The following is a 14,977-nucleotide window of genomic DNA, read 5'->3' on the forward strand; positions in this document are numbered from 1 at the left end:
GTTTGTTTTGCCTGATATATAGATGTCTACATTGTTGAAGTAATTTAAAATCAATCATGTTATACGGAGTGATCTTGAAATTTTGAACCCATCTAACCAGGACTACGACCAACGCAGACGATCCAACGAAAAAAAAAAAGAAAAAGAAAAAGAAAAGAAAAGAAAAGGAAACGAGGCCCCACGGTCGACTAGTCAGTCACAGCGACTCCCAGGAACCGCCGATGCCAAAACAGCTAGCGCTCACTCGTCCACACTAGGCTAGTTTGAGCATCCCCCATCTCCTGACTCTCTTCGAACCAACCAACAGCCGTCCTCCACCCGTTTGTCTCTCTTTCTCTCTCTCTCTCTCTCACTCTCTCTCTCTCCTTCTCTTCTTCCCTTCCCTTCTCTTTTCTCTTTCCCTTCCCATCGACCATCTTTCTATCGTTCATTTTCCTTTCCTTTTCACTCTTTTGTTTCTTCACTTCTTACATTCTTTACTTTCGACCCCATTTGCTCGCTACAGTCGATCGTTCCACTCATTTAACGTTCGACTTCACTCTCACGAGCCCTTCGTTTGCTTCCCTCTGGACGGTGAAATAGCCCTCGATTTGTCATCGCGATATCGATCCTCGATTCATGCGATTCGATTAACCGCCACGCTTGCGAAGACCTTATATACATTCTACCGTATAAGCTGCCTAGGTCAGCTGTTTATCTTTTCCCCGATTCGATTACGTTGACGCTTCTGCGACGCGCTCATATTCACCCGTGCTCGAGGCCTGGAATCGTAACCGTTTCCAGCCCTGGCACATCCATTCGTTTGATACATCTATCTCTCTCGCGCTTGACGCAGCTTGAGAGACTTGGGACATCCCCTTCGACTGTCGGCCGGATCGTCACATCGTCCTCTCCTTTCTTTCATTCACATTCCCATCTCTCAATTGGTCGATTCTCTTTTCTGAACCCAGTTCTACCTTATCTTCGGTCAATCCCTGCAAACAATGTCTTCGACAGACTCCCCTGACCCGTCGACTATGTCGACTACCCCTACCACCACAGCACCAACCACCTCGTCTTCTGCCGCGTCCACGCCATCTCCATCTGCATCCAGTGCCACGGCGCCTTCTTCCGCGGCCCGTCGGCCTCAGCGCAAGAGTACCCTGACCCAACAACAGAAGAACAACAAACGTCAACGGGCGACTCAAGATCAGCTGGTTACCCTGGAGTTGGAATTCAACAAGAACCCCACCCCTACAGCTGCCACACGCGAAAGGATCGCCCAGGAGATTAACATGACTGAACGGTCTGTTCAGATTTGGTTCCAGAACAGGTATGTCGCGCGGCCCTGGTTTGCTACAGACGGTCATTTTGCTAACGAGCAATTTAGGCGTGCAAAGATCAAGATGCTCGCGAAGAAGAGCATTGAAACCGGTGAGGGCTGCGATTCAATCCCAGAGTCTATGCGCCAGTATCTGGCGATGCAATTCGACCCCAGCAAGCCCGGCGCAAGAGATCCGTTTGGCCGCACAGGAGGCTATGGAGCCGGTGGCGCTTACCCGAGCGAGTCCACCCCCTCTGGAAAAGTTGTGATCCATCACTTCACGTGTCGGTCATTGACCATCGGTAGCTGGCGGCGCATTGGGCAGAACGCGATGGATTTGGTCGTCTTCTACTCCCCCGAAAAAGCCTGCATGACTTATTACATCAACAATGATTCTGCAGGATACAAGATTGAATACCCTTTCTCTTACATCAAGAATATCACCTTGGAGTCGGGCGACCAAGGACAACAGCCGAACGGCGCTCCCCCGAGGCCCGGTGGTCTAGTGGTGGAATTGAACCGGCCGCCGCTGTTTTACATGGATTCCTCCAACTCCGGTGGATTCTACCAGTGCGGCGACTTTACAGAAGACCAGCAGGCTAGTCAGATCTTGGTGCACCACCTTGGAGGTCATCCGAAGGTTCTGAGTGTGCAGCTCGCCAAGTTGGTGTCGTTGGAGTCGTTCCAAAGCCGCTTGGCATACAATAACTTCGCCGTAAACGCGCCGATGTCTCCACCTTTCATCCAACGCCCTGCTTCGCAGCCAAACCAATTCGCACCCGCATTCATGAACATGATCCCAGAAACTCAGACTCACTTGAACCTTCAGGTTCCTCGCGGACACAGACGTCAACGGAGTCGCTCTGTTCCAGTGGCCGTCGACTTTTCTGCCTTGCAAACGCCGCTCGCCACCTATAACATGCCACAGACTCCAGTGCATTTCAACCATGCGGACTCAAACATTTTTGCGCCAGTTCCCCAGTCAGCGCATCCATTAGCAGCGAACCTGCGAATTGATACTTCGGCCGCTTACGGCTTTGATCCCCGCACTCACCCCATGTCTGCGACGACGGCGACAGCCTCGCCGTCCGACTTCGCTAGCCCTGGGCTTTTCTCCACTGGAGGCCCTGGTGATTCGACTCCTGTCGCGACCACCATGGGAACCCCCTTTAACCTGCCTTTCGTCTCCCCTCAAGTTGACTCTTCCAACATGGGAGCGCATTCTGCATCCCCATATTCGACTGTCAGCCACGCCGATCCTATGATTGCGGATCATTCGCCTCCGCTGTCGAACATGCACGCATCCCAGGAGATGTATGGCATGAGCAATGAGCATCAGCCGAGCTTTGCGGAAGAGGGAATGCAGATGAATGGGATGTTTCCCAAGCAGAACGTGAACTTCACTGTTCCAACTACTATGGGCTTCGAAGGAAACACTTTTGATCTCCCCATGCAGACCTTGTCCGGTCACACCTCTCCAGGTGTTCAGGGCGACTACCAAATGACGTCTATGGAAAACGCCGATCCGAATGCATTCGCCACTGGATCTTGAACCTTGCACATGTACCTTGCTGTTCAATGCGAACGGCTCCTGGTCTTCGCTTCTTTTCTATGCCGTGTCCAAGTAGCACTTGGCAGGATGGCAATTCTTTTCTTTGATAGGCTTGATTTTCTTTCACAAGCTCTTCAAATCACTTTCCAAATGATTGGATGATATTGTATCCACTGGAGATACCCAACCTTGACCAGTTATTTTCACGTCCCTCTTTGGAGGGCTTGGTGAGACTGATGCTTTTTTTTTTTCAGTCCCGCCAACTTAGATTGACGAGGATATATCCATTTTTCTTTTCTTTTCTTTTTTTTTTTTTTTTTCATTTCTTCTGCTATGCTCTCAGCGTTATGCTCTTTTCTGCGCATTTTTTCTTCTTCACATCTTTTTCTTGTATTAATACCCTTCTCTAGGGGCTGGTCCTTACCACTTTATCAGACATTTTTGCTGCAGCGAATACTGGGCAAAAATTTTTTTCTTGCAACTTCTTTTTGGACTTCTTCAATTTACCCTGGACCTTTTTTTTTCCTTTTGACTTTATATACCTGGTCGGGGCCTTTTAACGTGGTTATGCCAGAAAGTCGCACAATTGGCGAGATTGTTTGAATTCTCATTTGATTGGTGCTTTTGGGTTGGTGGGATTAGGGTTGTTTGCATATTCCCTTTGTTATGGTCATTTGCCTGTCGCATGCTTGCGTCTTTGGTTCGGTCTTGTCAGGCTGTTGACATCTACCGACAGCCATGTGGGTTGTCTAAGTGGTATTCTGTTTCTGCGAAGCTGTGAAATTCTTCGCATGCATACTTTCGAGATCTCTACCAATGTGAACCAACATCTTAAGACAGGCTTTTTGCTATCGGTCGTAGTCATTGGCGTAGAAGACAACCTCTATCTATCATACATGGGTATTTACAAGTGTCACAAAACAAGGCGAACGAATGCGCAGAAAAGCTATTGACGGTCCCAACCACTCGGTGGAGGAGCCTTCAATCCTTTCGACTCCCTCAAATACCTCTCCACCCAAACCTCCATTTTCTCCAGAAGGTTCATCCCAGGCCTGACGTCCTTTGGATCGACGCCCTCGGTAACGCCATCGCGACACCAAACACTCCACGACCCCATGCGCGCCGCCATCAAGACATCCGTGCCCAGCCGGTCCCCTACGACGGCAATCTCATCCGCGCCCTTCACCACCCCCCTCTCCCGAAACCACTCCAGCACCTCGTCTCCACAAAACGGCTTCTTTTCACTGCCCTCCGGCAACCGAAACACAGGAATCCGTAGTCCCGACAGGCGCTCTTCCAGCTCCCGCACCTCCGCATCATAGCGCGGATGCGAACCCGCACGATTAGACACGATCAGGATCGAGTCCGGATGTTGCTCGCGGTTGAAGGGGGAGGTGTGTGACGTGCGCAGGGCATGCAGCTTGTCGAGGATCTGCGGAGGGAATGTCGTGGTTTTGGGGTGGCAGAGGGTGTTGTCTTTGTCGAGGACGAGGGCACGGATAGTGGGTACCTTGGTTTTGGATACCTCTGTCGGTTGGAGTTTGAGGTTGGCAGCGATCGAGGGACCGACTTGTTCGGGGAGATGCGTTATCGTTGGGATTGTGAGATGGGGGAGGAACTGAGAGGGGTTTTTGAGGAGCGTTTGTACGGCTAGATTGAAAGCGCGGAGATTGGTGTTTGGTGGGTTTGGCATTTTTGTTTAATTTTCTTTTCTTTTCTTCTTTATTTACTTGGGATTGTCTCTTTTTTTTTCTTCTTTCTTTTTCTTGTTTTTGTTAAATGGGAGTAATTGGTGGTATCAAATTAAATATAGGAAGAACTAAAAGCAAAGCTCCGTAGCTTATTTATTGGCTGGGCGGAGCAGAGCCGCAAAACTCTCCGCCGACGGAACGTCCAATTCTATCCTACCGACTCTGTTTCTTTCACCCTGTGCGCCAGACGGAGGATTATTGATCTCACGGGATTTCTGTCCAAGATTGAAGCATTCGAACTTCTCTGCACCTCTTTTTATCGTCTCTCTTGCGACAACCCCTCCGTTCCTACTCACAATGGGCAAATTGACCTCCACGATCGGTATCCCGATCAAGCTTCTTAACGAAGCCCAGGTATGTCTTCTGAGCTTCATCTACGCACCATCATCTTGCTTGCATCTCGTCTTGGAAACTGGAGCTAACGCGCTGGGTACAGGGCCACGTCGTCACCCTGGAAATCACCTCCGGAGTCGTGTATCGAGGAAAACTTCTCGAGGGTTCGTCGCTCAACTATCGTACCAGGGAATGATAGACTGACTAGGAATAGCCGAGGATAACATGAACGTTCAGCTGAAGGATATCACGGTCACTGCTCGGGATGGTCGCGTGTCGCATTTGGATCAGGTTTATATTCGCGGAAGCCACGTGAGGTTCTTCATTGTTCCGGATATGTTGCGGTAAGCTCTCCTACACCCATTTCTCGCTGTTCCATGTTTTTACTCTTTTTCTTTTATCTACCGTTCATTTCCCTCCTGCAAAATACAAATTCTAACAACTCATCAAACAGGAACGCCCCCATGTTCCGCTCAAGAGGCCAGCGCGGCCGCGGTGTCGGTCTTGCTCGTGGTAAGGCCACCGTGCAGCGTGCCCGGGGCCAACGGAGGGGTTAAGTAAAAAAAAAAAAACGGGAAATCTTCATATCTCATATTAATGGCGTTTGATTTTTGCTCCTTTTTTTTGTCCTGTTGCCGTTCTAACCTTTTACATTGGGCCGTTCCTGAAAAATCGATTCCTGGTTCTACATGGGATTCTTATACCCGCGCGTGTTGTGGGACATTTCTCGTTTTTTGACGCTGCTTTTCCGTGGGTTGCTGCTGGTGGGTTTTGTAGATTTGAGGAAGTGTGATAAGATAAATTTATCGATATGGGATGCGAGTTGCAGTGGATCACAGACTCTCGAGCTTGATATCGAGCTGATCTAAAATCGATGCCTGGTAAAAAAAAAAAAAGACATAGAGTAATCAATTGACCAGTATCTGCCCAGTAAGCCCCATAAGCAAAATCCAAGAGGAATGAAGAAAGAAATATGCACCCCCCATTCCTCTCCAAATCGAACCCAAACCAAACTTCAAGCACCGCAAAATCCCCCCCCGCTCATCTCCAACTCAACCACCACCACCAACACCTCCTCCTCCTCCTCACTACTTTACCAATCACGCCCACACTCACACATACACACCAACCCAAAGCAACCCCCCCAAAGAAAGAACAACAATGCCCCAACCAAACCCACCAAAACAAGACCAAAACCCAGCAACCGTCATCGCCAACCCCCGCCGCCTCCTCATCCTCGCCCCCTCGCAACACTCCCACACCACAATCCCCCCATTCCTGCACTCCCTAACCGGGTCCCCCGTTATCGATCCCCCGACCTCGACCTCGACCTCGACCCTCGACCAAAACCACCCAGACACTGACCCCAATACGCCGCCGCCGCCGCCGCCGCCGACGACGACTACATTCGCAGGCTACACAACGCACCCCCCACTCCGACTCGAGAATAGGTATTATAAAGCCGAGGTGCCGATTTGGGTTGATGAGATCCCACTTTCTTCTTCTGAGAATGTGAATGCGAATGCGAATACAGATACAACTACAGATACACAAAATGACCAACCGGAGCTAATAAACCCCCAAGGACAAACCCAAGACCAAGACCAAGACCAAGAACAAGAACAAGAACCCCTCACACCAAGGACATGGCGGAAGGAATTCTCCGGCCCAGAAGCGAAGGTCGTGAGGGATGCTATCGGGGGCGTGGTTATCTGCTTGCGTAATTTGGATCTCGTATCTCCGTCTACTCCTACAGAAGCAGATGTGGAAGAAGGACCGGAGTGGAAGGGTCTGCAGACGTTCCTGGAAGCCATTGGTTCCGTCAAGGGCGTGATGGATGAGGAGAGGGGGGGCTGGGTGATGTTCTAGGGTTGGTTGTTTTGGTTGGTAGGGGGAGGGAGTCCGGTGCTGCTGCTGGTGCTGCTGCTGGGGACGCGGATGAGGTCGATGGCTTGGCGGAGGAAGAGGTGTTTTCGGTTCCCTGGTGGGAGGATAAATTGTTTGATCTTGGGTTGGTGGGCTTTGAGGTTGTTAATTGGGATCCTAGGGAGGTTGCTGGGGGTGTGGAGGAGAGGGATCGGTTTGGGGGTATGTTTATTTTCCTTTTTCTTCTCTTTGTTTGGATGGATGGCTGGTTGTTTGAATGGTTTGGGGTTGGGGTTGGCTGATCAGGTGTATATGGATGTATGCTGACGTGGAACAGAGTATCAGGGTATGCGAAGGGTGAGGGAGATTCTAGAGACGCATGATTGGGCTTCGACGCCTGCTGGGGAGTCCGATGGTGTGGGCGATGTTGAGGATGAGCTTGAGAGGCATTTGCTTGAGGATGGGTTCGATTTGGAGGTGAATGAGCTGGAGCGGGAGATGGTTGGGCTGCGGTTTGCGATGGAGAATGGAGATGACGATTTAGGCGGGATTGATGGAGACGATGAGATGAAGGTTGAGTCGATGGAGGCGTTGATGTTGCGGATGAAAGCTATTAAAGGTATGTCCCCTCTTTCTCCCTAGTTCTGCTGGGTACTTATGCAGGTCGTATAGACATGAGTGATGAGTTACCGGAGAGCGAACGGAAACGATTTGCGGCGAAAGCTGTGCGAGATATCATGAAGGAGTTGTAATGCACCTACTTCAGGCCCTACTTTTTACGCATGATGAAATGACGAGTATGTAGCCAGCAGTATATCATTACCAATGCGTCTCTTGTAGCAGAATTAGGCTTATCTAAACCAACCCATCCCTTTCACCATATCAACCCGACATCTCACAGCTGCAGTCATCCATGGATGGCTCTACTCCGCCCTCTTCTTAAGCACCTTCTTTCTCTGGGAAATCATATGCGTGTACAAGATGTAAGAACCTAACGGGTAATCAGCACAGTACACATATCTGGGACGCAAAGCATAAACCTACCGGGAACATAGATACCAAGAACGACAATCAAGAACCACCGGTACAGGGGGTTAAATTCGGCCGCCGGCTCCAGCGCCTTAACAACCATGACGCACTCACTGGTGATGCCAAGAGGATAGAGCACATAGAAGGTGTTGTATCTAAATTCCACGCGTCAGCAAAGATTCCCCCAAAAAGAGACACATAAAAGTGTAAAGGGCAATACATACCTCAGCCAAGTCAACCACCCGGGCACACCTGCGCCCAAAACCTGCAAGGCAAAGAACCCATACCGAATACACTCGGTCACGCCCCAGGCGCTCAAACAGCCCAGGAAGGCATAGTCACCCACCTTAACCGCCTCCGTGGGAGCTCCCACGATGCCTGCGCCGTCACCTTTTTCGTGGAACAGGAACATCACACCCCAGATGAGAAGCAGTCGGCTCGCGACCTGCATCACGGTGGTGACGACCGGGGCGCGCACGATGCCGAGCAAGCTATGGAAGATCTCCAGGACGGCCAGAGTTTGGGTCGTTGTCAGGAGAGGCCAGAAGATGTCGTTGAAGATGGCGGGAATGTCCTCTGGGGAGTTGGTTGCGAGGAGGTAGAAGCCGCGGAGGGTGCAGGTTGCCCAGAGGGTTAAGCTGGCAGCGTTGTAGCCTAGGAGGTACAATTTTGTGAGGCCCTTGGGGCCCCGGGGGGCAGCGGATTTGGAAGACATTTTGGGTCTTTGTTGTGCTGCTATTGCTGTTGTTTTTCGAGTTGTGTTTGGATGGAAGCTGTTGAGTGCTTGGTCTGGATTTGCTGCTGCTGCTGTTGACGGTCGATTGTCCCGCGTACTATATGACACGATCGAATTATAGGGGTTGAGTTAGCAGCAGTAACAGCTGAATTGCCCCAAAGCGATACGGTGAAGTAATTGATACCGAACTAGTCGACAGCTGGAGAAGGAAGAAAATGAGATGGGGATATGGCTTATGTAATACACGTTGAGATGCCGAGGCTCCAAACAGTTATCAACATATTGAGATCTGTTGGGATTTTGCTCAGGTCAATGCTTAGATGGAATGACAATAGCTGGAATTCAATTCCGGTGAATCAGCAAGGGTTGGAGAGGTATCCCAAAATTGGTGTATAATTATGTCGCATGTTCTCAAGATAGTGTACATTTCGGGTGTCAAGCCATCCATAGCAACATATGCATCACTTATCTTATCGAGAAACCTAGAAGTTTCCTCTCCGTATCCGATAGCGCATGTGGCTGCTTAGCCGTCTAAGCTTGCGGATGGCGGATGTTTATCTCCCCTTGACACTGGACTAATAGCAGGATAGTGAGAGGGAAACAGTTCTGTACAGTAGTGGGTATCGTATCTCTTATCTGGTAAGGCTGCCAAATCAGATGCTCTCGCGTCACGTGCGTTGATCACGTTCGCTGAAATCAACTTACTCCCATATCTCTGCTGTTCGAGAAGAAACAACGAAGTGCAAGGAAGAGGACAAGGGGGAGAAAAGGAGGAACAATAACAATGTATGAAGCACTACTATTCAGAACACATGACGGCCCTGTCTCCAAGATTTTGCGTCGAGAATACAGTACAACGCGGCACCGAAGCATCGGACTTGGCGATGTTCACTGCGAAGAGGTGTGGGTATCATTTCAAAGGGTGAGAAGCATGCAAGCTGATGTCATAGGATGTGCTGCTGCATATTGATCACACGCAAGACGGTGCACTGGCGCTGGTACCGTGAGTGGAACAGAAAACAAGCCTATCCGATACCAGCGGAAATGTCATTGTAGGTACGATTAGTCCCGTTTCAACCCTTGGGAACTCGTGAAGGCCTAAATTTCAGGCCAGCGATACATACGGTTGAATGCCTTTACCCCTGGCCATTGATGACCCACCCTTTCGTTCGAGAAGTGTACTGTTACCAGCCTACCAGGACCAGACAGATTTCCTGATCGGGTGGGGATTGTCGGGAACGTTCAGCGAGAATCGGCCGAGCGAAAAAACCATCGGATTGTTCCGTCCTCGTCGTCTTTTCCTTTGTGTCCAAAACTGCTGCACTTCTTCATATCTTCACCTATGAGAGGGGAGTAGGAGGCCGAAAAGCTCCGGCGATTGACAAACAACCAGCCTGTATTTGCGTTAGGTAGAGGATGACTTAGTAGACAATAAAAAGGATACAGGACTCGGTAACCCCCTGTACGGCACCGAAGTGTCTGGAAGGCGGCCCAAGCTTTAGACATCTTGGCAGAGCCCCGCCAACGTCAGCGGTGGTCACGGATTGGCGGTATTGTGGCCCCACACTGATGTCATTTTTCAAGTGCATTTCTCTGATAGGCAGGCTGGGGAACTAGACCCAATAGACCTCCTCGGGTTCATGGATATGCGTTCATCGTCCCCACGGACTTGGGATTTTGTATAAAGGCTCGAGCGGAAACCCAAGTGGTTAAAAACAATATTCCTTCCACCAAACCAGAATTCACGGAGCGAAGAGGCTGGGGGTTGTGACTGATATTCTGGTCACAACGACAGGATCATCACCCTTCTGCATCATGTCATAATCCAATGATTCTTATCGGATTCTCCTTTATCGTCTTAGCTCATGACACCCCGCAGTATGACACATTGCGACTGAAGGGTTACCTCATCCTTTTTTTTTACCTCCCCGAATCAAGCCTACCAGGAGCACGGTACATTCCTTCCTGTCCAATCTAATTTTGGATGGTCCCTGAGGGCCCAGAACTTCTCATGCAGAAGGAGTTGACGCGACTTTCCTGGTGGCTGGTCTGCGCTATTTTGTTTAAGTGATGATCGTGATCTGAATAAGATTCCGAGAATTGGCAGTATTGTGCGATGACGGAATGACATATGTCTCTCTTTTTTTTTCCCCTTTCCTTTATTCCTTCGCCGTCTGCATACACGCTTCCGTCACGCTCATTCGGAGAGGGAGCCCAACGATAGACATCATCCAGAAAGAAGTAACTTCCCACGTGCACCGCCAATCTTGTAGCATCTTTGGTTCCTCGGGGTTGGAAATGATGTAAAAGGGGTTTATTAGTCAGACGGGGAGGAGTTGACCATGGGATCGACACGTTACGCTTAGTTGATGGGATTGCCCACCACTACGTCAGTTGTGGTCCTATGATTTCAGCGTGCATTGAGTGAAAGAGTGGAGATGCTGGTGTCCTTCCCAATAGGGACCATAGATTCAACCGCATTCCCCGAAGACTCTCTCTCTCGCGCCCAAATAACCTCCTCCCACAACTCGGTGATCTGATCACTCATGTGGAATTGGGCATGACCGTGATCTGTCTGATAGGGTTATACAGATCACAAACATTGCCGAGGGGAAAAAAGATTGGGTAAATTGAGGCTGGAACAAAAGGTGAACTTGCCTGTCTGACTTTTCTGAGATTCCCCACACACTAAAACCAATCAGTCCATTTGGACCGAGTGGGATGTTTGACCTGATATTAATTTAGTAGAAGAGAAAAAGACAGGGAAGGAGGGAGAAGAAAATGGGACTGGTGAATAGATAACGTCTGCCACCGACGAACATTCCTCATTTCTTTGGGGCTGTAGAAGAATGGCAGTGATGGCGAATTCCCAAATACTAAAGTCGACCAAAAAAGAAAGAATGACGCCAGTGCCAAACGAATTTATATCCCACCATCAAATCTGCCGTTTAGTCAGTGCCAGCCAGTTTAACTAATAGTTAAACCATCGGGGAAGATGATTTTCACCCTTCACTCTCATTCTCATTCTCATGCTCTCTCTCTCTCTCTCTCTCTCTCATTTCTCGTTCTGGAGTCCCGCACTTCATTCCCCCCTCTGTGATTGATCACCATTAATTTCTATCGATGCCCTTTCCCCACCAACCGCCGCTCTGCGCGCTTCCCAATCCAACAGGCCCCCCGTCGCTGCTATAATTGCTCGACATCCCGACTACTGCAATCCACTTGACTGGTGTCCAATGAAGTTGACCGCCTCTTGTTCAGACTGGTATCTGTCATTGTGATCATATCATTTTGAGGGTTTCTATGAATCCTTTTCCTTCACCCCTCACCCTCTCGGTTCGTCCCATAAGGTTAGCCGATCTATTGATTCCCTACGTCTGTCTAATCCTGAACCTTGAGGTGTTGCTTTGCTTTGTCGGGTAATTTCCTAAATATTTTCTTCCCAATCCACCTTGAAAGTGTCGCCATTGGAGGGAACCACTTCTTTCTGGTTTCTTTTTCAATGACAGAGGTCAATTATTGATCTCTATCGGTCTTACGAACCGTGACCTCTTTCAAACCCACACCCACTTTTGGTTCCCCTCCTTACCTTTTTCTTCCCCTCCACTTTTTTTTTTCTTGGTTCCTTTTTTTAGTTTTATTTTTTTTTTTTTCATTTTACCAACAACGCAACCAAAACGAGAAAAAGGAAAAGAGGGAAAAAAAAAATTAAAATTAATAAAATTCCTTAGGAGGAACAGCAGGGAGGCTCCTTCACACAAACACACACACACAGCTTCCGTCATATTCTCATCGTCGTCTTTGTTATAATTTTTCAACCCTCTTCTTTCTTCCACTCATCTACCATCGTTCTTGTCGACCATATTGCTGCTGGGCTAATTTCAGCCACAACGTTTCGCAACACAGTTTGATAATTAATACCCGTATATTTTTTTCGGCGTCAGCCTGGATTCCTCTGATTTTCTTGATTTTCTCTAATTCATTCTTACTTGCATTATACCCAACGCCAATTCTATTACAGTGTTCCAGGTAGGAAGATCCCTTTTCTTTTTTTTTTTTAGTTCTGCTGATGACTACCCCTCCTTGTCCCTCCTGATCCAGACAACTGTTCCTCTACACATGTTCCATGTGGACCCTTCCTTCATCCACTTCCGCGTTGTGGCTGATTGATATTGACTCGGCTTTCTCCCACATTGTTGTTCTCTTTTCCCTTCCTTTGAATCTCTCTCTATCCCCTTTTGTCTGACCCCCAACCTGCTTTCCCTGACTTCCAAAGTACGTTGGCACAGACCTAGAACCTTCAGTCTATCCTTTTCGTCTTAGTACTTCCATCCCACCTCCCTCCCAATCAACTCCCCTATCCTCCCCCGCCCTCTGGAGATCCTCCCTTTTCTGAATCACGCAGCCAGTTCCTACCCAGAGGTGAATCATCTCAAGTGTTGTTCAACCCCTCATCTCCCCTGTTGCCTCTGTAAACCAGTGTCCCTGTGACGTTCCTGCCCCCTTTGCTTCCCTCCCACGTAATGTCCCTATTGCGTAGGGCACTATCAGTCATGGAGTCCAGTTGCCATAACACTACCATTGGTTTCGTGGACTGTCAACTGACACCGACTTGGACAAACAGATTGCTCTGTGTAATTTCAGTACTCGTGTGCTTGTTAAATTCTGGATCCGGACTTATTAACCGGGTAACTTGAACGCCATCAGCGCCGGCGTTAGACAGATCCGCCAGAAACTAGCTGTTCGGGTTGCAAGATCAGACGAAGCGTGTGGAACAACAGAACTTAACCTTATTATATTCAACATGGCGCCCACCACCACCACCAAGACTACTGTGCAGACACCTGTACGTGCCGTACCATCCGTTTTGGGACTGTTGGATCATAGTGCTGACCTCGAGTAGCCCAAGACTGAGGGTCCGCCTAAGCTTTCCGACATGAAAGACAGCATCGATCAGACCACATTTGAACAGATCCTGGAGATGGACGATGAAGATGACGATATGGACTTCAGCAAGGGAATTGTTTTCGGCTTCTTTGACCAAGCTGAAACTACCTTTAAAAAGATGGAAAAGGCTCTGTAAGTATCCCGAAATAGCAGAGTGACTCCAGGACTGACTCAGCCTGCACTTGCAGAGAGGAGCGTCAACTCAGCGAGCTATCTTCATTGGGACATTTCTTGAAAGGCTCGTCAGCTACTCTGGGATTGACTAAGGTTAAGGATGCATGTGAGAAGATTCAGAACTACGGTGCCGGGAAGGATGAGACGGGTACCAACAACGAATCGGAAAAGGAGTGTCTGGAGAAGATTAAGAAGACCCTGTCGGACTGCAAGGTGGACTACAAAGAAGTAGAGAGCTTCCTTCGCAGATTTTACGGCGACACCAGCCACATCAACAGCGACAACAAGAATGACGACAAGTAGTCCTCCAAAGCAAAGGTGGAAAGAAGTTGAAAGCGTGAGGATGATGGTTGACTGGAATATACCACGTGAGGTGACACACCTTTTCACATCAAAACTGCATTCGACACCATAACCGAAAGAGAAAACAACGCAATTTTTTTAATTTCCAGAAGCGCGTCTGATAATACCCTCGGGTTGTTTTCGTCCAATGCTTGCTCTCCTTAATCCCGTATGAACCAAGGATACTATGACGATACATGAGGTAGATGACATGTTTTCTTATTTTCTTTGCCCGGCCTTCGAGTTTCTGTTACATCTTTTTCTTTTCTTTCTTTCTTTCTTTTTTCTCTTTTTTCTCTTTTTTTTTTCCAGCTCTATCTAGGCTAGAGGTTTGTTCATAAAATAGGCGAGATTTCTGTTGCCCTTTTGTCCAGTCATTTTTTATCGAGCACACAGGGACAGGGCCAGAGCTTCGAGTCCCACGGAGACAACCTCCCGACACCGCATGTGGATGGTAGATTCCCTTTTTTTTTTCCTTTCTTCTGTGTAAGAGGGCATGTATCAGGTGTGTGACCGATACCCAGGACAAGGCCGGCTGCAGATGTCATGCCCGACATGCTTATGGCGGGTTTAGACATCCATCCCCCTTGGATGGGAAGAGGTACGATGAGTCGGCAAATTTTTGTCTTTTTGAAGGCCATCACCAGTGATACCATACCTCCCTGTGATTTATGATCCGACAGTCTTTCCATCCTGAATGAAGTCTAACTCCTCTGGCAGCATCATCTAACCCATGTCGGGTGCCATCGAATCAGCCGCGCAAACGCAATTGTCTAGCCAGGACAACGCATTTACCCTAATGAGCAGGAGTCGATAGATTTTCGTGTCTTAATCTACTCCGTTTGTCTTGTACTTCCATCGACAAAACAGGTATTAATGTCCTGCGAGACATTTCGGTCCGTTGCAATATCCGGGGAAACTATCGCGGAGTGTCTTCCTGTAGT

General features: G+C 48.8%; 6 protein-coding genes across 6 annotated transcripts; 4 read left to right on the forward strand and 2 right to left on the reverse strand.

Annotated features, from left to right (window-relative positions):
- Window positions 1-983: 983 nt before the first annotated feature.
- ABOM_009214 (homeobox domain-containing protein) lies at window positions 984-2,855 on the forward strand (the record flags this gene model as incomplete). The annotated part of the gene is made up of 2 exons (XM_022536342.1): window positions 984-1,312; window positions 1,370-2,855. 2 exons carry the CDS (start codon window positions 984-986, stop codon window positions 2,853-2,855), a joined length of 1,815 nt encoding a protein of 604 aa, XP_022386765.1.
- A 946-nt stretch (window positions 2,856-3,801) lies between these two features.
- Window positions 3,802-4,548, reverse strand: ABOM_009215 (phosphatidylglycerophosphatase; the record flags this gene model as incomplete). Its single annotated transcript, XM_022536343.1, has 1 exon — window positions 3,802-4,548. One exon carries the CDS (start codon window positions 4,546-4,548, stop codon window positions 3,802-3,804), a length of 747 nt encoding a protein of 248 aa, XP_022386764.1.
- A 355-nt stretch (window positions 4,549-4,903) lies between these two features.
- Window positions 4,904-5,496, forward strand: ABOM_009216 (putative small nuclear ribonucleoprotein SmD3; the record flags this gene model as incomplete). Its single annotated transcript, XM_022536344.1, has 4 exons — window positions 4,904-4,960; window positions 5,043-5,103; window positions 5,154-5,283; window positions 5,394-5,496. 4 exons carry the CDS (start codon window positions 4,904-4,906, stop codon window positions 5,494-5,496), a joined length of 351 nt encoding a protein of 116 aa, XP_022386787.1.
- A 604-nt stretch (window positions 5,497-6,100) lies between these two features.
- Window positions 6,101-7,557, forward strand: ABOM_009217 (adaptin-binding domain-containing protein; the record flags this gene model as incomplete). The annotated part of the gene is made up of 4 exons (XM_022536345.1): window positions 6,101-6,755; window positions 6,809-7,027; window positions 7,143-7,424; window positions 7,478-7,557. 4 exons carry the CDS (start codon window positions 6,101-6,103, stop codon window positions 7,555-7,557), a joined length of 1,236 nt encoding a protein of 411 aa, XP_022386786.1.
- A 171-nt stretch (window positions 7,558-7,728) lies between these two features.
- On the reverse strand, window positions 7,729-8,549 carry ABOM_009218 (protein tyrosine phosphatase-like domain-containing protein; the record flags this gene model as incomplete). Its single annotated transcript, XM_022536346.1, has 3 exons — window positions 7,729-7,796; window positions 7,850-7,989; window positions 8,059-8,549. The coding sequence occupies 3 exons, from the start codon at window positions 8,547-8,549 to the stop codon at window positions 7,729-7,731; spliced, it is 699 nt and encodes a 232-aa protein (XP_022386781.1).
- Window positions 8,550-13,374: 4,825 nt separating this feature from the next.
- On the forward strand, window positions 13,375-13,994 carry ABOM_009219 (Hpt domain-containing protein; the record flags this gene model as incomplete). Its single annotated transcript, XM_022536347.1, has 3 exons — window positions 13,375-13,416; window positions 13,474-13,649; window positions 13,706-13,994. 3 exons carry the CDS (start codon window positions 13,375-13,377, stop codon window positions 13,992-13,994), a joined length of 507 nt encoding a protein of 168 aa, XP_022386780.1.
- Between the last annotated feature and the right edge of the window lie 983 nt (window positions 13,995-14,977).

Source organism: Aspergillus bombycis (genome assembly GCF_001792695.1).
Source record: "Aspergillus bombycis strain NRRL26010 chromosome Unknown contig00077, whole genome shotgun sequence".
Taxonomy (NCBI): domain Eukaryota; kingdom Fungi; phylum Ascomycota; class Eurotiomycetes; order Eurotiales; family Aspergillaceae; genus Aspergillus; species Aspergillus bombycis.